Here is a 24,442-nt window from a genome sequence, read left to right on the forward strand (position 1 = left end):
GGAAGTCATTGCAAGTGAAAATTTTTGAAGCTCTGCTTTAGCAACCACTGTAACGCTCAATCCCACATAGGCCTCATTGCTTACTAGCCAATGTGAAAAAGTGAAAGATGTAAAAATGAAAAATCAAAAGAAAAGAAATTGAAAAACAAAGAAATATCAAGTTGCTTGGCTTTGGGAATGCAGACACTTCTGTCGATTTTCAAAAAAAAAATTTATCGGAAACAAAGCAATCTCTATGAGCTTACAGGGGATAACCTCGTCGGGACTATAGACGCTCGTTGGCAGCGAGGCAATATCTAGGTTGCTTTTGAAGTTAGACTCGTCCCACATAACTTGTCTTGATTGAACAATGATATCTCAACTTTCTTTAAGCTGGAATGAATTTCACTGCACACATTTGATTTTCAAGGTTGGTGACTCGATTCAGTTTGTGACTTCATTTTTAGTTTGAGTCTGTCTTTTGTCGTTTGGTTTGTTTTGTGGGGTATATATCAGAGATTCTAGGGTTCAATCTAGATAGTCATCCTTGAAATGTTTAGGAACATTTCCCAGCCGAGTCGCCATTTGTTGTGCGTATTGCACACCCATCCTCGTCCTGGACAGGGACTCCCATTTTTGGTCTGAGTCTGCCCAATGAATGAGAGAAAGTCCACGTAAGGTCTTAGAAGCAAAGACCCGACAATCGAAACCTTGAGGTCGTCCCCATTGATCAATTGAAACAACATTAGGGATTTCCTTATCTCAAGAGAGGATAGGATACTTAGCATTCTATTTTGCGTTGGCCGGAGAGAGTCGTAGCAATGCGATTTTAGCCATGTCAACAATACTGATAGTCGGCTAGAAATTGTTGGTAAAGACTGTTTGATGAGTGTGATTGAGAAGCCATCACGTTGATAAGTTATTAGTGATAGATACGACACTTCCAGAGGTTTAAACAGGCAAAACCTTTGCAGCAATTTTGAGGCACCTGCAAGATTTGCACGAGACATCAAATAAACTTGGGGTAACATAGGATCTTATGCATTTTTTCAGCTTGTGCATGTTTGGAAAATTGTCTGCTTAAGGTTACTTGATTGGGACATTACACATCCCTTTAAAAATACATGTGTCTTTTCAATCAATCGGATCTCCTATACATAGTTGAGATGACTTAAAAAGTCAGATGGCATCCATGCATAAATGGAGGTTTAACATTCAATTCTTTTCTCATTCCTCATATTGTTTAACAACACAAGATCAATAGGGTCATTTATTATCCCAGCACCATTTTTCAAATAAACCACTTTCTTTGTGATATTAATGTCTCAAGGAATCGGACAGGCGCTCTGCAATTGGTACGATTCCAGGAAGGCTGTCTACTCACCTTCCTTGGTATATGAACCCTGGTTGCTAGCGCTCGTGTGTTAGCCTTGGTGTCCTGCTACCTATTTTTGTGTGGATTGATTTCTTGCTCCTGTCGTTGCCTTGGTGTTTGATTGTTTTTTTGGTGGCTACTTTGCTTGTGTTTCTTTCCCTTCCTTCTTCTTGCCTCTGTGTTTGTTCATGTATTTCGTCAGGTGCTCTTGGGCTTAGGTGGTCGTGACCCATCTCTGAAGCTGCTCGTGTGAAGGTGAATGGGTAGTCTTAATGATGGTGAACCCAGTTGCAAAAATGATAAGGTGCATATCATTGATAATGGTGGGAGTTTGGAGAATGAGAATATTAATCTGCAAAAGGGCAAACATGAAAAACCCTCCTACAAAACAGTGGTCTCGGATCAATCGGCTAATTTTGATGGAAGATTTTGCAGGCAGGAGCACATGGATACAGAGATCAGTCCGAGAGGGCCCTCGACCGATGACCCCGGAGGGGGAGGAAATGGTAAGTCTCTTCCTCTTGGGTTGAAGACCCTCTTCTTGTCTCCTAATGAAGATATGATTAAAGCCATTAGATCCGAGCAGTCGTGTTTAAGAAATATTGCAATTTTCTTTGTCTGTATGGATAGAGAGTCTTTGCCCTCGCGGAATTTGTTTGATGAATGGATTGCTAATGTCTGGGGTAAGAAGTTAGGTATTCATGTTAACTTTTGCAGAATGATTCAAAAGGTATTATTTGTGGTTTTTTTTGAAATCCCATAATATGCAAGATAGGGTTTTGAAGAATTTTTTTTGGAATGTGGGACATTCTTTGTTTAGGGCATTTCCATGGTCCCCTAAAGGGAATGTCGAGCAGGTTATTGCCCGTTCCTCCCCTAATTGGGTAGAAATTAAGAACCTTTAGCCCGAATTTCGGCCATTCATTCCTCAAATTTTGAAACCTCTGGGTTCGGTTCTGCAAGTTGAGGAATCGAGGACCACTCTCCCTCACCTGAATGCTAGGGCTCTTGTAGCGCTTGATCCTGAGGTTGTCTTTGACTCTTTCCTGACATTATTTCTTTAGACTTTGAAGATGAGAGCTTTGCATGGGAACTGTCCATGTTGGGTAATTTGGGGGCTTGTTTTTATTGCAAAATTAATGGGCATATGAGGAAAGATTGCCCTTCTCTTAAGAATTTTCACAGTGCTAACTTTAACATTGTTTCGACAGGTAATATGAGAAGTGATCCTAGTAAAGTGCAAAACTTTGTTAATAATTCCAAAGAAGGTAATAATCTACCAGTGGATGACACCTCTGACATTGGCATTGAGAAGGTCAAATCGGGTCTTGATTGCCCAACTGATGATAGTAATGGTAATAAATTTGTTAGCCTCTCTAATCCTCTGTTTGAGGATGAGTATGAGGTTGTTCATGCCTCTGACATGGATGCCCTTCCCAATTCCCTAGTTGGGTGTCACTTAGTACAGGCTAATCCTTCTAATTGGGGGCAAGATAAGGTTGATAATTTCCCCCCCCCCCGAGATTGAATGCTCAACAACTTGCTCTTGCAAGTATTAAGGAGAAAGCTGATTTAATAAGGAATGCTCACCAAATCCCCTCTGAGTTGAATATGAGTAAGTCCTTACCTAGTCTCATGGATTCCATGGCGGATGCATCTTCTGATAAGCAGATTGTGCCTTTTGGAGCAGATGGTATGGCTCTCAGTAATTCAGAGCAATTTATAGAGGTTGTTAGTAAAAAGGTTAGGAAGAAAAGGAAAACATCAGACAAACATTCTCTCTCTAATGATAATAGTAAAAAAGGTAATGAAGTGCTAGAATGTTTTAATAGGTTGTACAAGAACCAAAAACCCTCCAATAAATAGATTTATGATATGCAGATTCATAGTTGGAATGTTAGGGGCTTGGAGATGCCTGATAGAAAATATCTGGTTAGGAAATGGTGTAATATTATCAAGGAGAACGATATTATTTGTCTCCAAGAAATCAAAGTGGTAGGGTTCCATGCCTATACTATTTTGAAATTTTTGTGGGGTCAAGCCATTGGGTTCCACTCTAATCATGATAGGGGTAAAGGTGGTACTGCCATTTTGGTTGGCCCTAAGTGGGCAGATAGGATTATTGCTAATGGTGTCTCCCCTTGCCAAAGGGCTTTGTGGGTCACTTTCAAAGAGAAGGATTGTGTTTTTGGTATTTGTAATGTATATGCTGCTAATGACTATAGAGATAGAGCCAGTTTTTGGGATTGGTTGACAGCCGACCTCTCGAATGATCATTGGAGTTTTGTGGGTGACTTTAACATGATTGAGCATGGTGAAGATAAAAGTGGTGGCAATAAGCATTGTTGGAAGGGTAATGAACACTTCTTTTGGGCCAAGTTCAAGAGGAGATTTAATCTGGTAGATCCTTTGGAGAGGAAAAAGGGCTCCTTCTCTGGTCTTTGGTTCACATGGTGTAATAATCAAAGTGGTAGGCAGAGAATGTATTGTAGATTGGATAGACGCTATGCAGATGCTTCTCTTTTCTCCTTTTCCTCGCAGGGGGGTCAAGCCCCTATTTGTGTCTCTTTTGCTAGTATTTCGGATGATTCCCCTATCTTTGTCACTGTAAATCTGGATCTTGACCCCTCTTCTGTGATCCGGCCTAAGAGGGAGAATGGCTTCAAGCTTAATGTTTCTTTGCTTAAGGATGAGGATTCTGGGGATGCTATTAAGATGGTTTCCCATTTGGCCAAGCTTTGTAATCCCGATCTCAGACCTAGGGAACAATGGGAGGCTCTCACTGTTACTTGGAGGAAAATGTTTCAGATCATTGGTAAGAAGTATGCTATGGATAGGTCTAGGGAGGAGACCTATCTACAGAATAGGCTCAATGGTATTGAGAAGGAGCTTCAGAGTAAGGGGCATGACCTGGTCTTAGAGGGGGAGCTCTCTTCGGTCAAAAATCACTTAAGGAAGTTACAACATTTCAAGATTTAAGGGCAGAAGGTAAGAGCTAAAATGAATTGGCTTAAAGGTGTTGGCAAGGGAACCAATTACTTCTTCAATCTTATTAGCAAGAATGAAAGGGAATTTATTGAAGATATTCAAGTCAATAACACTCTCACCAATGATCCGGGGTCCATTAAGGAGGCTTTCTTCAATTTCTACAATGACTTATTTTCTTCTGAACATGGTATTGTGAACCAGGAGGCTCTTGAGAAATGCTTACTGTTAATCCCTAAGAAAATCTCCTGTGAGGAGGCCAATGCTCTGGGCCAAAAGATCTCACTTGAGGAGATTAAAACTGCTATTAGTTCACTGGCCAATGGTAAGTCCCCAGGGTTGGATGGGTTACCTGTTGAATTCTATAAGATGCACTCGGAATGGATATGCTTGGAACTGTTTGCCCTGTATGAAGATGTGTTTAATTAGGGATCTCTTGGAGAAAACATCAATACAGGTGTCATTAAACTGCTACCTAAGGGTGGGGATAAGACTCTGGTTAAAAACTGGAGGCCTATTACCTTATTGAATATCTCTTACAAGATTGTTGCAAAAGTCTTAGGAGGATTGCTGGGGTATTAAACGACTTCATTTTTGCCACTCAGACTGGATCCATTAAAGGTAGATATATCCTGGAAAATTTGGTTATTGGTTGGGAGGCCACGCATTGGGCTAAAGCTGACAAGCATAATGTTGCAATGATTCTTCTGGACTTTGAGAAAGCATATGACAAAATTGAGTGGCACTTCATTAGAGGGATGTTGCAAGCTTTTGGATTTCCCTCATATTTCTGCAGATGGATTGATATCCTCTTTAAGGACTCTTCCACAATCATTGAGGTTAATGATGAACTCTCTGAACCTATCCCCCTTAAGAGGTCTATCAGGCAAGGTTGCCTCATTACTCCGACCTTGTTTGTCATTGCTACTGATGCACTTTTCTACATTCTGAGAGCTCCTTCCCTCGGTCCTCCTATCAGAGGTCTAGCCTTACTTAATTCTGAGGATCTGATCAATGCCCAATTTGCTGATGATACTGCTTTATTTTTGGTTTTGAATCAGGAAAACTTTGATAATGCTATGAATAGATTGCAGTTTTTCTGGTTGGCTTCTAGAGCAAAGGTAGCTCCCCACAAATCTACAGTTCTTGTTTGGTCGGATGTTCCTCCAAGTTAGGTTACCTGCAAAGGTTGGCAGTGGGCCAGACCGAATTCTATTGTTAAATATCTTGGTATTTCTTTTGCTATTAACCCTTCTATTCAAGATATGTGGCTTTGGTTATATTCTAAAATTGAGAGGAAGCACTTAAAATGGCAGACTCATCTTCTCTCCTTGGCTGGAAGAGTGCAAATTGTGCAAAAGGTTCTTTCCTCTCATCATATTTACTATGCCTCAGCATGGTTGTTTGCTAACTATCAAACCAACAAGCTTGAGAAGATCATGAGGGACTTTTTATGGTCTGTTGGGATGGGTCATAACAAGAGACATTGTGTGAATTGGGATTGGTGCTGCAGACCAAGGACTATGGGTGGATTGGGTATCAAAGACCTCAGGGCCCATGTCATTGCTCTAGCTTCTAAATGGATGGATTGTCAAAGCTCTGAAAGGTAATGAACCATGGAAGGTGCTGATCAGAAACAATATTGAAAGGTCTGTTTTTAAAAAAGGCAAAAAGTGGAAGACTATACCTTTATGTGATACTGTTTTGGGGGACTTTAATATGAAGGTGTTTGGTTCTAATGTATTTGCTTCACTATGGAAGGCATGGTCACAAGTAAGGAGTTTACTTCCTTCTAAGGGTGCTATAGGTAATTCTCCTTCATATGCTGTTATGGACAGATCTATCTGGTGGGGGGTGAGTTTAAATAATAAGCCTCTTGCTCTGACTCAAAGTTGCTTTGCTAAAATTTGGAATGATAAAGGTATTTCTCTAATTAGTAATGTACTGTTTGACAACCGGCTAGGGTCTTGGGCCGAGCTTAGTTCTAAATATGGGATTCCTCTTTCACAGAAGAAAACATATTCTCTTATTGTTAAAGCTACTGGTTGTTTTTTTCCTGGCAAGGTTTTGGATACTGATTCTGTTTTGAAGCAACTAAAATGGGTGGATGGCTCTCCCTTTTTGGACATATCTACTAAGCAAATTTACATGATGCTGAAAGAGGATTACTCTACCTTCACTCGAGTCAATTAGTGTTGGGGTCTTGACTGGCCTAAGTCTAGGTGGCAATTTGTTTTTGATTAGGTGTGGAGTGTGCCACCTGGACTTAGCCAGTCAAGACCCCAACACTGATTATTTATAGAGAAGATAACAGTCTGATAATATTTAGGATGGATGGACTTTAATGAGATCACTGCAATGAATATGTTTTCCTCCACTGCGTATCTATATATATCTGTTATATTAATCTTCTACGATAATGTTGACAGCTTGCTGGGTCATGAGATTGCCATAGTTATTGATTTCATTTACCAGCAAGTTGTCGACGCCTTTGCATATATAAGGATGGAGAGTTATGTCCACGTAGGGGCATGACTTCTACGTGGCTTATGTCACGTAGAGTCATGACCCTACGGGGACATGACCCTCTGTCCCTTGTTCACCGTTGATGTTCATTAGTTAACAATGATGGTGCTCGGGCTCACTAATTAATTCGACCTCGATAGTTATCGGGATTATTCTGAACCATATCGATTATTATATAAAGTAATATATATATTTGTACGTATATACAGATTGCTTCAATCCGAATGAAGCTATATCCTTAACACTCCCTCTTAGGAAAAGAGGATTGAATTTCATAATTGAGTTTTAAGGAACAACCTTCTAGATATACATATTCATTTGACATGATCATTCACTCAGTAACACTTACTAGTGAAATACTTCATATCTTAGGGAGATATGGATTATCTGATATCCAGGGCTCTGGGACAACAACTACTTGAAGTTTTATCAGATTACAACCTTGATTCTAGTGACAATTGTAACATTGTCATTATCATAGGTGAAATGATTTTAGTATCATGATATTCGACACATTCCGGGACAGCAAATTAATGTAGTCAATCATGATATGATTGTTATCATAATTTCTGACATATTTCGAAACAACCATTCAATGATAACAATTCAATAACTCATCATAGAAAATTTAGTATCAAGATTTCCGGCACATTCCGGGACAACAACTTAATGTAGTCAATCTTGACAACAGATCAGTCTATTGTGAAAGTCGTCACCTTACAATAGCGATCTTACACTTACATCACATGAAAGATCGTCACCTTTCATGACATAGCACATACATGCAATATTGCATCCAAGATATTCATGAATATATCAAATTACATATGAATCATATTAATATCAAAAATTTCCATTATAATTTAGTCATACCAAGTTTACCTCTGAAGTATTCCACTTTCAACTTTGCAAGAGGTTTGGTGAATATGTCGGCACTTTGCTCTTCAGTGCTGATGTAGGTCAATTTGATAACATCTCTGTCTACCATATCTCTTATGTAATGGTATGGGATTTCTATATGCTTGGATCGATTATGAAAGACTGGATTTACAGAAAGTTTGATGCAACTTTGATTATCACAATGAATCACAATGGGGTCTTGGGGTTTCCCAAGTAGTCCTACTAGCAATTTCCTTAACCATACTGCCTCACGTGCTCCCATGGAGGCAGCCATGTATTCGGCTTTAGTGGAAATCTGAGCAATTGCTGACTGTTTTCTGCTAAACTAGGATATCATAGCTGATCCAAGACTAAAACAACACCCCGTTGTACTTTTACGATCAATGGAACTGCCTGCCCAGTCGGAATCAGAATACCCTTGGAGTTGTATCTCAACATTTTTTATATTTTAGGCCAAGTCCAATAGTGCCATGCAAGTATCTCAGAATATGTTTAGCCGCCATTAGGTGAATCTTCTTAGGTTCGCACATGAAGTGACTTAACACATTGGTAGCGTAACAAATATTAGGGCGAGTGTTTACCAGGTACATGAGAGATCCAATAATTTGTCCATAGTATGTAGGATCTGTAGGTTCTGAATCTACTGCTTCACTTTTGAGGTTATGAAGATTTGTTTCCATTGGAATGGAGAGAGGTTTACAATCCATCATACCAAATCTGGTCAGGATATCAGTGGTGTATTTTCCTTGATTTAGGAAAATATAATTCTCCTTTTGCCATACTTCTAGGCCCAGAATATAGTGCAGTAGACCTAGATCTTTCATATCGAATTCAGCCACAAGATCTTGTTTGCATTTTGCAACGAGGAGATGTTCTCTTGTTATCAACAAGTCATCAACATAGAGAACAAGTATTAACATGTCACCATCCGATATTTTGACGTATATGTTAGAATCTGCTTCATTTTTGGATTATCCTAGTTTGGAGAGATAGCTATCTATCCTTCCGTACCATGCCTTGGGAGCTTGCTTAAGGCCATAGAGAGCTTTTTTTAGTCTACACACATAGAGGTTCCTATCATGTGTAGCAAAGCCTTCAAGTTGTTCTATATATACTTCTTCCTCAATAATACCATTCAAAAATGCGGTCTTTACGTCCATATGGTGTATCTTCCACCCTTTGGAAGCTGCAATGGCAATGATGGTTCTCACATTAGTATATCAGGCAATTGGAGCAAATGTCTCTTCGTAATCAATGCCAGCCTTTTGAGAGAACCCCCTGGCAACGAATTTGGCTTTGTGTTTTTAAATACTACCATCTAGTGCATATTTGATTTTGAATAACCACTTTGATGAGACAACTGATTTGTCTTTTGGTCTAGGTACAATGTCCCAGACATCATTATTTAAGATAAATTGGTATTCCTCAATCATTGCATCTTTCCAAGCTTGACATGTTAAGGCTTCTTCAACATTTGATGGTTCAGATTTTGTAAGTTCGGTCATAAGTGCAACATAGCATGATTGACTTCTTGTTTTCTTATTCTCTTTGAAGATTTCATCAGGTTCCACATTATTTTCTTCAATCATCTTTCTTGCCCATAGTGGTCTTTTCTTCTTGTTAGAATTTTCAGCATTCTTGAAATTAGGTGATTGAAGTTCATGACTTTCTATGCTATTCTCCCTCTGATTCTCAATTGTAAGATTTTCATCTGATTCTGTGGTTAGATCATCTTTTGCACTTAGAGAGAGTTTATAAGCAGCATCTTCTTCAAATTTGACATCTCTACTGATTTCAATAGATCTTCGTCTTGGAATATAGACTCTGTATCCTTTAGTGGTTTCACTGTAGCCAACAAATATGCCTTTCTTCCCAGAGGGTTCTAATTTGGTTCTCTTTTCTTTAGGAACGTGAATATACACTTGGCAACCAAAGATTCTTAGATGGCTTAAATCTGGTTTATTTCCTGTAAAGGCTTCTTCAGGTGTTATATTCTATAGGATTGAATGAGGGCATCTGTTTTGAATATACACAGTTGTATTTGAGGCTTCAGCTGAAAATGAGATATGTAGATTTTGATCATGCATCATGGCTTTGACGGCTTCGATGATGGTTCTGTTTTTTCATTCCGCGACTCCATTCTGTTGAGGATTATAAGGTACAGTACACTCCCTCTTAATCCCAACAGAAATGCATAATTCTTTAAAATTTTCTGAGATGTATTCACCCCCATTATCTAATCTTAGAGTCTTTATTTTCTTCCCAGTTTGATTTTCCACTAAGGCTTTAAATTCTTTGAATTTTAATAACACTTCATTTGATTCCTTGAGTTTTATGAAATAGATCCATGTTTTCTTAGAGTAGTCATCAACAAATATCATGTAATACAAGAATCCCGCTAGTGATGGTAATGACATTGGACCACACAAATCAATGTGGACAAGTTCTAGTACAACTTTTGATTTGTGTTCACTTGAGGGAAAGGACCCTTTTGAGTTTTTCCCTAGAGCACATCCTTTACAAGTTCCAACATGATCAGATTTTAGATTGGGTAATCCTGTGGTAATCTTTCCTATAGAAGGTAGGGCACTAAATCGAAGATGTCCTAATCTTCTATGCCAATTTTCATCAGAGTTTGATACTTCATGATTTAGTGCTTGTTTTTGAATATTACATAATTTGTATAAACTACAATCTCTAGATCCTATAGAAATAGCATTCTTTATGTTAGAATTTTTAGGCTAGAGTAGAAATTTATCTTCATGGAAGGTAACACGATATCCTTGATCAACTAGTCATGAAATAGAGACCAAATTCCTTTTGATACCTGGTACAAAAAGAACATCTTTCAATTGTAATGTAACTCCTGTTCTTAATTGAATTGAGCAGGTCCCAATTCCTTTCACTAGATAGGTAGAATTGTTTCCTATTGTAACTTCTTCAGTTGAGTGGCCTTCAAAGGTTTTGAATTGATCTCTAAATCCGGTTATGTGTCGTGATGCTCCACTGTCGATTATCCACATATGTTTGTTTGAGTTTAGTTCACTTGATAAGGCTAAGAAAAATAGAGGATTCTTTACTTCCTTGACTTCAACTATGGTAGCTTGAGCTTTCTTTCTTTCTGGACAAAATCTGTGAATGTGTCCAAATTTATCACACTTGTAGCATTGGATCTTGGAGAAGTCTCTGCTTCTGTGGTTATTTCCTCTCTTCCGTTTGAACTTCCTTTTCTTCCCTTTGTTGCTTGTGTTAGCATGTAGTGTTTGAATTTCTCCCTCTTTGTTTGGACCCAATCCTCTTGTGATTAGTCGAGATTCTTCTTGAGTGCAATCATTCTTGAGTTGATCGAATTTTGGTAGTGTCGGACGAGCAATAATGCCTTGAATAAAGGATTCCCAACTGGTTGGTAAACCCTTAAGTGCTATTAGAGATAGCTCCATATCATCTACATTATTTCCAAATTCCAATAGTTGATAATTGGTCTTTCAACTTTGAAATCCTCATGAAATAGGATGTAATTGTTTCTCCTTTGTTCATGTAGATATGCATTAATTGCTGCTTTAGAGTGAGCAATCTGCTTGCATTATTTATTTCATATGATTTTCGAATGGTCTTGAACATATCATAAGCTGTAGTTAGTTTTGAGATGGTTGGGAGAATGTGATCTTTAACAGCATCAATTATGATTTTCTTAGCCTTGCTGTTGTGTCTTTTCCAGGTTGTTTTCTCTGGCTCGTCTTCGGGCATCTTAGTGTCTTCTTCTATGTATGCATCTAGTTCGAGTTCTTGAAGAATTGCTGTTATTTGAATTCTCCATGAGACAAAGTTGGATGCGCCTTCAAGTCTATCCTCCACTCTAACATTGTTCACCATAATTGTTCTGAATGCAAGTCTGAATTTTTTAGAAAAGAGGTGTTTATATTTTTATTATTTCTCTACCAATTTGGCTCTGATACCATGTTAAGGATTCTGGATCAGAGATAGAGAAGATAACAGCCTGATAATATTTAGGAAGGATGGACTTTAATGAGATCACTGCAATGAATATGTTTTCCTCCACTGGGTATCTATATATATCTGTAATATTAATCTTCTACGATAATGTTGACAGCTTGCTGGGTCATGAGATTGCCACAGTTATTGATTTCATTTACTAGCAAGTTGTCGACGCCTTTGCATATATAAGGATGGAGAGTCATGTCCACGTAGGGGCATGACTTCTACGTGGCTTATGTCACGTAGAGTCATGACCCTACAGGGACATGACCCTCCGTCCCTTGTTCACCGCTGATGTTCATTAGTTAACAATGATGGTGCTCGGGCTCGATAGTTATCGTGATTATTTTGAACCATATCGATTATTATATAAGTAATAAATATGTATATATATATATATATATGTATGTATATACAGATTGCTTCAATCCGAATGAAGCTATATCCTTAATAGGGGAGGATAAGTATTTCTTCATGTCATGTGATTGGTTTCCTAGGGTTTTGATTGCTGTCCTGTATCATATGAATTTTGTAACAATAATGTGAAAGTTTGTCCAAACTTCATTAATCAAAACAACAAATTAACAAACCCTATCTTTCAAATATGCAATACCATTTCGATTCCCTTAAGGTTTTATCATTTTTGGTCAATGAATTTCTAAAGATTTGTGAAATCAACTCATGCCATGTCAATGTTAAGGAGTTGAATTTGAATGAAAATATCAAGAATGGAAACAAGATAGTGGTCTTACTCAAGTGGGTTCTTTCCCCATTCTAGTGCAAAGTCATGAATTCGTCCTTGCAAAGCGTGAAGCATCATGACATTGAAAGGTTGGCAATAGGACTGGTAAGCAATCAAGTTCTTTGTAAACTTGATACTAGATTGATGGAGATTGCATTCACCCTGTCACCCTATGACAAATCAAATGATTTCAATCTTGAGGTGTGTGAAAGTGTTTGGGAAAATAGTGTTGGAATGTCAAAAAAATATTGGTAAGAAGTGTTTTGAGGAAAAGAAATCATGAGTGCTAAAGATATTGAAGAATTGAATTCCAAGATGAATTGTACTCATGTTTACTTTGCTAAAATTGAGGTACAATGTAGGAAGCGGCAAGAATTTTCATGCCATGGATGTTCTACCTCTTGAGCACTATATGGAAAGAAGCATATTTTGACTTGGCAATCTTGATTAGCAAGTGTTAGCATAAATGGTTGAAATAATTTCAAGGAATATTCATAGGATTAAATATTATTGTGTCTAATCAACAAACACACATATTTAGGCATTCACCAGAATTAGAACAAGTTGAATCGCTTAAACATTATTGGAGGATGAATGATGCCTTCTTATAATTTAAAAGATGGATGATCACATGCATTTGTGGATTGTAGAGCACTCTAGGGCAATGCTTTTGGCTTGGGTAGATTGATACATTCATATTTTGACCTTTGCAAGCATCATGGTATTTGACTATTCTCCTATCCTTACATATTTTTGAGATATCGGAGTGGTGAGGACATCATCAAGTAGTCCTTGTGATAGATTTAAGAGGTGCATTTTCTCTTGAGAGGGTAAGAAAAGTTGGGGGTTGTGTTGATGTGTCTAAAGTCGCAGAATTACGACTCCATCCGGCCAACGCATAATAGAATATCTTGCCGAGTATCCTATCCTCTCTTGTATAAGGAAGCCCTAATGATGTTTTAGTTGATCAATGGGGACGACCTCAAGGTTCCAAATGTCAGTTCTTGACTGCGGGATAACTCAGTGATCGATGTGTTTTGCTGGGAGCACAAGGGGACTTACGTTTTGCAACAAGTTGGTCTGCTGCGATTTTCGGACTGGGAAATAAAAGCAAAAGAGAAGGGTTTAGGAAGCATAAGGACAAGGATGATAACAGTTGATGCAGTGGGTAGACAGATTTCGATAAACCAGTTCTTGTTTTGTCAGAGACCCTCACAACTAGACAAGAACAGTGCAAGCTCCAAGGGATGAAAGATTTTCAGACCGGAGACACTCGTTTTAGGCACCCAATTCTGGCGTAGCCTAAGACAACACTTGCAGTTGAACTAAGCACAGTTTGGGTCTAGACTAACCATGCATGGTGACCTACAATCAACAGACCCCCAATGGTATGAACCTAAAATGCATCAAATACCCCTCTACACTTCACCATTAAAATCCTTGCACTCTAAAATTAACTAGCTGAAAGAAACCATGCAAACAGAACGAAAACAAAGACAATAAACACCATATTCAATGTCCATGTATTTGCTTCAGCTGCCATTACAACAATTTCTGCAACATCTCTATGCTACTAAAATTTAACTTTCTACAATCTAGCCTATTCTAACTTCTAAAATCCCACTACAAAACTCTAACCTTTTACAAAAGAAAGGCCTCTGCCTTTTATAGATTTTACATGTCGAACCGGTGGCTAGGATTGACTGCATCCAAGGGCTGCAACCTGCCTTCTAGAAGTTGGCAACTTTAACCCATGCCCACTTAAGTCTTAGTTATCCCTTCAACCACAATTCGAACTACCTACAACTGTTTGGCATTAATTCGGTCCTCTTGGTGGTTGGGAACAGTTGTCCACAACTGACTTGTTTCCCCTTTGTTTCAAAATATCTTAAGTGGGGCCCACAAGCAGTTTTACATTTAAACAATTTTAGTTTTCCAAACTGAATTTCTGGAATTAAATCTAGCTGTGCATTTCTCGAGAATGCATAATTCGGGTAGCATTCTATGTTCTTTGTCGTTGGTCTCAGTGGTAGACTTCAACTTGTCATCCAACGGGTTTAGCGGCATGCTTCCCAATGCTTGGTTTCGATCTAGCGCCCCTGCATCTTCTTCTCTAGCTTTGCTTGCGATCAGGGCTCCTTGACGTTTCCGGTTGACGCCTTAGCTTCTCTCGACGTCGCTTTCCTGCGAACAATCAATTTTAACCCTGAATTAATCAATTTGAAAATTAATTTAAATTAATTTAACAAATGTTAAATGTTAAACGATGTTGGGCTTCGTCTCAATGGAGTTCGGGTTTGGGAAGCTCTTTGTGAGATGTATTTTTTTTTGAAGTGCCTCTTCAAACATGAAATCCGAACCTTCGTGACTTTTGGGTTTCTAGCCCAAACGTGAGATTTTCCTCACTTTGGCTGATAAAATCGGCTATCTCGGGGAAAACGAGCGACTTTTGAATTTAAAACTCCCCTTTACAAATTTCGGGTTGGAACATTATTTTGCACGACTTTCTCATGCCTTTTATCTTTTTGGCCAAAATGTTTATATCGCGATTCGAAGGTTTTGTGCCATTGCTTTTGAGTCTTTCTTGCCTTTCGGCCTACTTAACCGATTTATGAGCTTTGCCTTTTCGGCCTAATAGGCGAAGTTGCACGATTTTTGTCTCTACTAGCCAATTTCGGGCTTGAAGGAGATTTTGCGAGTTTGTGTTTTAGGCGCCCATCACTTGCAAACTTTGGGCTAAATGCATCCTTTGTTTATGAAATTCGGATCTTTTCATTAAAATGTGCGATTTTGGACTTAGACTTCCTCCTTACTTGACCCGAAATTCGGCCCTTTAAAACAAAATGCGTGAAATTTGGACGTTTACTTCATTTTAGGCCTCATGGCACGATTTGTGAACTTTGAAGAAATTCGGCTTAATGAAGAGTTTTGTCTCGCATTTTGGGCTTTGAGGCCGACCTCAGACTTGGGCGAATTCGACTCTAACTGTGATTTTCGGGCATTAGAAGGAAAGGCGATTTTGTTTTGTTATCATTTTCGGCCCATAATGCTCTTTTGCGAGATTGAAGTTTTCTCACAAAACACGAAAAATGCCGAGTTTCTCCGATTCTGGGTTAAATGTGTGATTTCTAACTGTGAATTAAAATGCCCTTCTACCAAAATCAGACCTATTTAGTCTTTTGTGCGATTTCTTCCTTGGACACATTTCACTTATTCTCCATTTTCGGTCTCTAAGACACTTTTCGCGAACTTGAGGGATTCCCGGCTAAAGAGGACTTAGTGAGATTTAGGATTTGTTCTTTTCGGGCCAAAGGGTATTTTCGGCTTAATGCACCAATAGTGTGAGCTTGATTTGAAATTTTCTTATTCATGGTCGATTTTGGAGCGCTCTTAAGTGGTTTTCAGGTTTAAAGGTCTTTTTGTGAATTTTGGCTTAAAGACCGATTTTGAGAGCCTTTGCTTTTCGGCTAAATAGGGATTTGGCACGATTTATGTCTTTCACCCTTTTTGGCCTTTGAAGGCGATTTAGCAGATTTCAAGTTTTTGGGGCAAAAGAGATTTCATGAGCTTTTGCTTGTATTTCGGCCTGAGAAAGCGATTTGAGAGAAATACGCGATTCAAAGTTATCTCGGGCTCTAAGGGAATTTTTGCGATCTTTACCTTGTAGAACATGTCGGGCTAAATGGCGAGTTTGAGAGTTTAAGTGATTTTATTTCCCTCTTTTCGGCATTTTAGACCTTTTGCTTTGCAAAGTTGGGGTTGGGAGTCTTTTGGCGAACCTAATGTACTTTGCCATCTTCGGCTTATTTGCAAGCCTGAACTTTCTGGATTTACTCTCGCACCTCTCTTGAGATTCACTTGGTAAATGAAAGGCCTGATCAAAACACAAATTTACTGGACCTGGAAATGTCGAGTTTGAAGCTTACATTGCACATGACATTCATTAAATCTTAGCTCAAATATGTTGAAGGGTGATTGCAATTTACAAAGTTCTCGTGTATCATCGTGAACCCCGAACTTCATACTTGTTTCAACTTAACATTTCGGCCCTTCTCAGGATTCATCAAAGGCGGAAGAAGACAACTCTGCAGACCTCTCTCTTACGGGCAGACCACAAAAAAAGCGGGGGTCCCCTGTCAAGGACGGGGCAAGGTGTGCAAGCACACCAGGTTAGTTTTCCAATCCAACTCAATACATATAATTGCTAGAATGCCCCCAATTCCAGAATTCATTAGTCAAAAAAAGGTAAGATTCAATTTCATACTTTTGTATTAGAGGCACACATATGATATTAAAGGTGTCTTGGCCAATAGATTGGGGGGAAAATACATGCATCTTTGTTTGAGGGCTATTGAGCCAATTTCATTGTTGAGATCTGGCCAAAGAAGAGATTGTTGTCATTTGACTATTAAATAGTTTGTTGATATTCTTTTGGAGGATGTGTCTAAAGATCAGTTGGATGATGAATTTGAACATTCTCTGTAATTATGATAATTATCATGGACTAACAACCTCTACCTTTAGTAAATTGGGTAAATAAGGAAAACACTTAAAATCAAGAAAGGGCTAAGATCATCTTGAGTCAAAGTATATTTTTCCTACAATGGAAAAGGGCCAGAAGATCAAAGGGTAAGGTTAAGATTTTAGAACTGCCTCAGTGATTGTAACTCCATCTTGTTTGAGAATAGTGAGAGGGGCCATTATTGTAGAAGGCAAAGGAAGTGAAGAAGATTCTTACTTAATTTGCATATAGTTTTCAAATATTTATATTCATGCTAAATTGTTGTTCATAGAGGTCCTTGCTTTCATGTTCAATTGTCTTTTGAGTTAAGCGAAATCTAGTAATGAATGCAAGCTTTGTATTGTAGATTTTATTAAAGGAGTGTTGTAGCTTTGCATGCAATCCTTTGTATTTGATTTATGGTTCTTTGTATTAGTGCTTCATTTCAATTCAACCTCTTTTTAGCTGTAGTTTACATTCTCACCGTTCTGCTTTAAAGTATAATAGTTGATTAGCTATTTTAGGTTTATTTTTGTGGTGGGCACATCACAAACATAACAGTTGAACTGCCGAATCACTTTGTGACCTATCCTGAGAACAAAAAGATAGGCTTTTATTTTAACTTTTATGTTTGTTTGTATTCTATACTCAAAAATCTTGCGAGTTCTAGGTTTTACAAATTTTAGTGTAGCCAAATGTATTATTTCCTTAACTTAAAAGAAAGCTTGCCCCAACAAATGAAAGGTTCTACCTTACACACTTTTCCATTGTGTGTTGCACTGAAAGGTGCAGACTAAAATTCTAACAGATTTGGGCTTATACAGAAACGTGAATAAAAATTATGTTTCCTTCCTTTGGGAATTATGTTAGTGGGTTATCAGGAAATATTAAAAAATATGCACACAAAAATTGAAATGATTAACAAATATAGTAGTACCAGATACAGAATATTTGATATCATCCTAACTTGACGTGGATGATGGACTGTAGTTGTATGGACTGGTGCAAAGAATATGGTATAAAATGTATTTTAATTGAGATTATGCATGGATGTTCAGTGTGATTAAAATTTTTCACATGTTATTGCTCGCTTCACAGTGCCAGAATAGCAAACTTGCATTGATGTAAGAAAATACTTCAACTTGCCAAACCTACAACATTAAACAAAAAGGATACTGTAATATGTCTAGAATATCTGAATGAAACCCGAGCTGAAAAATTGTATAATGTGATAGTGAAGATAAGAAAGCATTCTAAGCTTAATGCAAATCTGAGGAACAAAATTTTGGATGCTTTTAGGGTGGATGCCAATGATACAGTCAATGATCATTAAATCTCAGGATATTTTGTTTATTTGTTTGTGTATTTAAAATTCTTTTTATGATGCTGAATCAGTAATGTCTTTATGATTCTCTTTTTCCCTCTTGGGTTATCTAATTGGTGTCTTCTAAAAGAAAAGCTATGTAAATAAATGTGTTTTGGTAATTTTATTGTTAGATATATATTATTTTTATGCCTTTTTTTTATTTGTTTGTGTATTTATAATTTTTTTTATGATGCGGAATCACTAATGTCTTTATGATTCTCTTTTTCCCCTTTGGGTTATCTGTAATCGGCGTCGTCTAAAAGTAAAGCTATGTATAAATGTGTTTTGTAGTTTTATTGTTAGACATATTTGTTTTTATGCCAAAACCTAAGTTGCCATTTCTATTGTTTTTAGATATATTTTGCAACGATTATGTTGTTTATAATGTCTATCAAGTCATAATTATATTGAAATGCAGTCACTCTTAGCTCATAATAAATGATAGTTGTTTCCAAGTTCATTGATGATGCCTATTTCTATATTATTGATAAATTGTTTAAGCTACTTTATTGTAGGTCAAATCTAAGCAGGTCGATCGAGTACGTAATACATTTCGGCGGCAGCTGTCAGTACCATTGGCTGACATGGATGTAACACTTGAAGATTACAAAGCTTGGGAGCTGAAACAAGGGAATGATATAGACCATTTAACTGGAATTTCTACCACTGTATTATCAGCTTACAAAAAAGCCGTAGAAATGTACAAGTCTCGTGCCGATCATGAAGAAAAGCTGGCTGCTGGAAAGCATGCAGATAGTGAAAAACTTCAGCATTACTTGGTATACATTCTTTTATATTCCAAGACATGGTCTGACACCATCAATTAGTGGGTTGAACTTATCTTGTCTATTCATATTTTAAATTTTTAGATAATTTTTTAACATGGGATTCGTGCCAAGTTATATAAAGAGTTTTTTGTCAACATAAATGCTACAGAAGTCCACAGGTACTGTGGGTATATGCTGTTTTTGTCATTTTTTTTACACTGATTTATTGATTATTATTCCTTTATTTTCAAGTCACATTTACTAGTAGGTGGAGAAAATAAAACTTATTTCATGGGGTAAAAAATGTTGATTTTAATTTATCAGATTAGCAATGTAGAATGAAAATCAGAATGCTAAGTAAATCATGCACATAACACACATGTACCCTGGGAAAACCTCCCTCTTAGAGGAAAAACCCAGCAACCAAAAGATCTAGATTAGGCAATAACCAATTGAGTTTACAATGAGCTTCAACACATGAAGCTGTCGGTAAATATGCACAGAACCCTAGGGCAGATAGCAATTATAAACTTATCTGCAATACAACTGTTGCTGTGACAAGGAGGAAGGCAGATTGAGGTTGCTGTCTACAAGGTTGATCTGCTGACCCTCAGATGATGTTCGCTGCCTCCTTCAGACCAGTTCGCAGTCCTTCAAGGGAGATCGGTGTGCCTCGACAAGGTTCGCTGTCCTCTAAATGCAGTTCGCTAACCTCTGATTATAATTCGCTGATCACCGAGGTAGTTCGTTGATCGGATAGATTTGCTGAGTGATAATAATAATTTTGAACAATGAATGCTGACTTGTATATATAGGCGACTTAGCCTTTTGATTCTCCAAGTCGGCTAGCATAAGGAACACATTTAATTACAAACAAATGCATTAAGGTGGCGCCAAATTAGGTCCACACGTTACACAAGACAAAGATTATGGGACATGACTAAGGCCACGGGCCCATTAGTCATCCAAACGAGCTAGGTGTGTCATCCAAACGAGCTAGGTGTGCTAGGTTGGCCCTAGAAGGGCTCCGACCTAGCTACATATATCAACAAAAAATAGGGAAGGGTTGTCTTTTTAACTAAATAAGTGTTTTATTAAGACAAAAGACAAAGTACAACAGCTGAAAAATCAGAAGATTGCAAAGGCTGGTGGTAAGAATATGTTATTCATTACATAATACATTCAACCAGAACCAGATGGTTTTCAAAGCAATACACCTGTAGTGCTGGTATTACTCAATCTATTCCAGTTCCTTTGAGTGCAGCAAAGTCACAGTTCCAATATTCTTCAGGCACAATTTGTGTTAAACTTTCATTAGAATGGTCAGCATTTGCAATTATATTGTTGGAGATCTATATAAGAGGCCCCAGCTTGGCTACAATAGAAAGAACAACTATAACAGATATAGGTAACATACCATCATCTGTTTACATACTAAGAACATATAAAGCTGCTACCACAGTAACAAAGCTACCCAAGCTTGAACAAACAGATCATATATATACCAATACAGCCAACCACATATGACAACAAATGATTAACCAGATCCAAAAAAATGCAGCACACGCAATTTTTACAGACCTAAAAATCACTAGGAGGAGAAAACAGCCATAAACCAGCACAGAAAATGGCCACTCATGACCAGATAAGTCAGGCTTCCAATACCACAAAAGCCAACAGACCAGAAAAAGAGAGACCAAAACAGACAAACCTATAGCACCAATTGTTGCCATATGAAGACATAAAGACTACATAAGCTCCTGGTCGCTGCAACTTCTTGGGGACATCATCTTCCTCCCTTTAGAGACTCATTTGCTGGGTAATTTCCATTGTCGAAGATGGACACAAATGCACCAGAAACAGGCTTAATTCCATGAACCTTGAGTCTTTTAATATTCTCTGTTTGCCTAACTGCCCTGGTCAGCATTCCATTCTCCAAATGTGGCATAGTGAAGCCACTGGTAAATTCCAGAGTGCCATTATGAAATGAAACCACCTGTTGTGATCATTTCACACATCACCCCATCAAAATGGGGACCCCCCTATTTTCTGCTCAGGTCCTAGTCTCTTAGTCTAATATCTCCCTGTCGCAGGTGAAATGAGTGAGTTTGTAACATCTAGATATCATGTAAATCTATCATGAGTTCAACCGATGAGTGTGAAAGACTTCTAGTTAGGGATAATTTAAGTGCTCGAGGTTGAGGGCAAAGCTTCAAACGCTCTTCATGAGGAGTGAAATTCATTTCGAATGCCCTTAATTGAGAGTGAAGTTGTTCCATGAGCCTTATCTTGCAAGTTTGAATAGAAAGAGTAAAGGAAGGTGAGTGAGTGTAACAAGCAACAACTATGCAAATTTGAAATATCAATTTTTAAATCTTTCAAACTGAAAAAGAGGGAATAACCACTTTTTTTTTTTTTTTTGATTTGCAATACCTTAAATGAAACTAGATATAACTGAGAGCTAGATATGAACCATGTCTAAGCTGTAAGAATGAACAGTAGATAATACAGTAACTTAAACATTTCAATTTAGAAGAAAGAGAAAGGGTTTAGAATGTACATTTCATCCGATGCTAGCATTCTGAACTGGATAACTTTATCAACATACCAGTGAGGAGGGAAAGTATCATTAGGGTTCCTTTCCGCCCAACCATGGACTTACTAGTCCCCCATGCCATATCTGACTGGATTGGCCCGACCCTTCGCAGGGAGGTAATGGAAGTCTAACTCATGCCATTTGGAACGGTGGATAATCCTACACAGATCCCTAGTCGGTCATACACTATAGGTTACCCCTAACTAGTATGACCTTTTGACTGGATTGTGTATTTGGATTGACAAATTGATTGACACTTACAAATGTATCATCACCTTGACTTAGGGTTTCTATGTTATTGCAACACGCTAAAAATCATGAAGTCAATTGTTAATCATCCTACTTGGTTGGATTGAATTCTTGAAAGTAACCAAGCACTCATGTTTGTCTCTATGGCACTGCATTCTGACTCTATGAGACTCACTAGTTATCGTACATGTTTGGTCTCAAGTTTCCATGCTGGTCAACCAACTCGAGATGACTTTAACTCTTAGAATGTAACCTTTCTTTGACAAACCCTAGGTTAATATAATACAGAGTTCATACTTGTGCCCTTGAGCTAGCAACCTGCTCTCTCACGTGAACAGGGATGAATCCAAGCTTAATGAGTATGTAGAATTCACCGTCCTTTTAATGAACCAATGCTGTACAAATTTACTAGTCTTAAATACAATAGTTGATTAGTTCGTATTTCCCACAGTCTCAATGTTGTTTACACGAGAAGTAACCCATATTTGGCCTTTATTAAATTGCATCCGTCATTAAGTTGCAAATGGTAACCATACGATGCCCTTCTCCACACATGAAAATTACATGAATATCAACAGCCAATAGTTCTCCCTAGTCTGGCATGTTTGATTGTTTCAGCTGGTACTCTACCTCATCCTGAGGTCCAAGTTCCTTTTAAGTTTTATTGTAGCATGGTTTTAACCGGTAAACTTACCTTAGTGAGGAAAAGTTGAGATAGGCAACTGACTGCTATCTCCCTCATCAACACTAGCTTCTATGTTCTGTGTGTATTATGAGTATTTGTGCTGCTATTATTCTGTTTTGAGAAACTATTAATTTTTTTTTTGAAAGCCAAACTGCATTAAGAAGCTGCGAAGCTATGTATTTCTATACATATGACTGTCTGCATTGAGTAGCATTATAAGTTTCCTTGACTATCAAATCTTTTCACACTACAAAAGGTTTGCTAAGGTTTAAGTGCACCTGCAACATTATTATGCCCAACTGCATTAATGAGTACTGAAATACTAATCTTGCCTGTCTTTTCTTATCGCGATGAATTAAACAGCAACAGTCAAGTTATCCAATATTGGGTTTAATTGAAAATAGTGGCCATTATCCAATCTCTTCTTGAGATTTAGGACCATAACATGACTAGATGTATTAGTTTATTCCTATTTCCTATATCTCCAACTTAATCTGAAATAGTCATCCTTAGTTTGATAAAGGAATGACGGGCTTTAGAGCTACCAGAACATTCGATTCTAAATGAAGAAATAGAACAAATACCACTAACTGGGTTTTGAAATAATACATGACTTGATATGTTTTTAGAAGAAGAAACTCTTTGAAGAATGCTTTGCCAAAGTTGTTCCTTACTGCAAAACCCTTATTCTTAGAAAACGCAAGAAGTAAACCAATTTCGCAAAGCAAAAACCCTCTTTCTCGTGGCTACCAAAGCAAGAATGCATTGTTCTTTTCCCAAATTTGCTTTTGTATGCCCCAAAACACGTTTTTCTTCCATCCGTTGCCCTACTACCAGGCATCTTCCCAAACCGCCAGGAGGAGTCACACTATGCATGCTTGCTTCCTCACGGGATTTCCATTTTAGCTTCCTAGAGAAGACTTTCCTGTTCATGCTGAAAATGCCCGAGACATTCTTATACAAGTTCAAAGCTTTTTAAAAGCAAACTTCCTTTAATTTTGGCTAATAAAATATTATTACGAAGTATCATTGGAAGTTCAATGAATTGCGCTAAGAAGGGGCGAATTATTTTGTTTAATACTTATTTCCTCACGCCACTTATATCTCTAGCGACTAGAGGATGGGTTATTTAATAATTAAATAAATAACATGTTTTTTACCATTTCTTTTATTTTTAAGGTTACTTAACCTTTCAAGTGTTTGTATAATATATTCTGATATTTACATATATGAACATATACACCTTAGGTATGCATGCCTATGGGAGCACGTATACCGTTGGGTATACGTACTCTCATATTCATGCTATACATAAGACATATACATTGATATATATACATATATGAATATATTTACATGATAAAACACGAGCCTCTGCGAAATTTAAATAATAATTAATTAAATAATTAATTAAAAATTCCTTAAAATAACAATAACGAGTTACCTTGAAACGCAAACAAAAACCTAGGGTTATGAACCTGTTGATGTGTTTTTTATGCACAAAACATTTCAGAATAAAGTATCAAGGTAATTTACCCTCTGTTGAACAAAATCACCTCAGATGCTAAGAATGAGATCAACTAAAATGATTCCAAGGTTTCTACATGTCAGGTCTTGACGAGTGGGTAAGTTCAGTGGTTGATGTGAATTGCTGTATTTCACTTGGGGGCTTACGCAAATGTTTGGATTATCATGAATGATGCGGAATAGGTGTGCTGACAACTTAAGATTTATCAAGAAGGCTCTAGATTTACTTCTTACTAAAAAAGGGGGAA

General features: G+C 37.7%; 1 protein-coding gene across 1 annotated transcript in view; it reads left to right on the plus strand.

The window, feature by feature from the left end:
- LOC131044879 (uncharacterized) overlaps positions 1–24,442 on the plus strand; it is a 267,983-nt gene that overhangs the window by 68,933 nt on the left and 174,608 nt on the right. The window contains exon 5 of the mRNA XM_057978352.2: positions 18,886–19,149. Coding sequence (XP_057834335.1) covers positions 18,886–19,149 — 264 coding nt within the window. The remainder of the gene's footprint in view (positions 1–18,885; positions 19,150–24,442) is intronic.

Source organism: Cryptomeria japonica, chromosome 3, assembly GCF_030272615.1.
Source record: "Cryptomeria japonica chromosome 3, Sugi_1.0, whole genome shotgun sequence".
NCBI classification, from domain to species: Eukaryota; Viridiplantae; Streptophyta; class Pinopsida; order Cupressales; family Cupressaceae; genus Cryptomeria; species Cryptomeria japonica.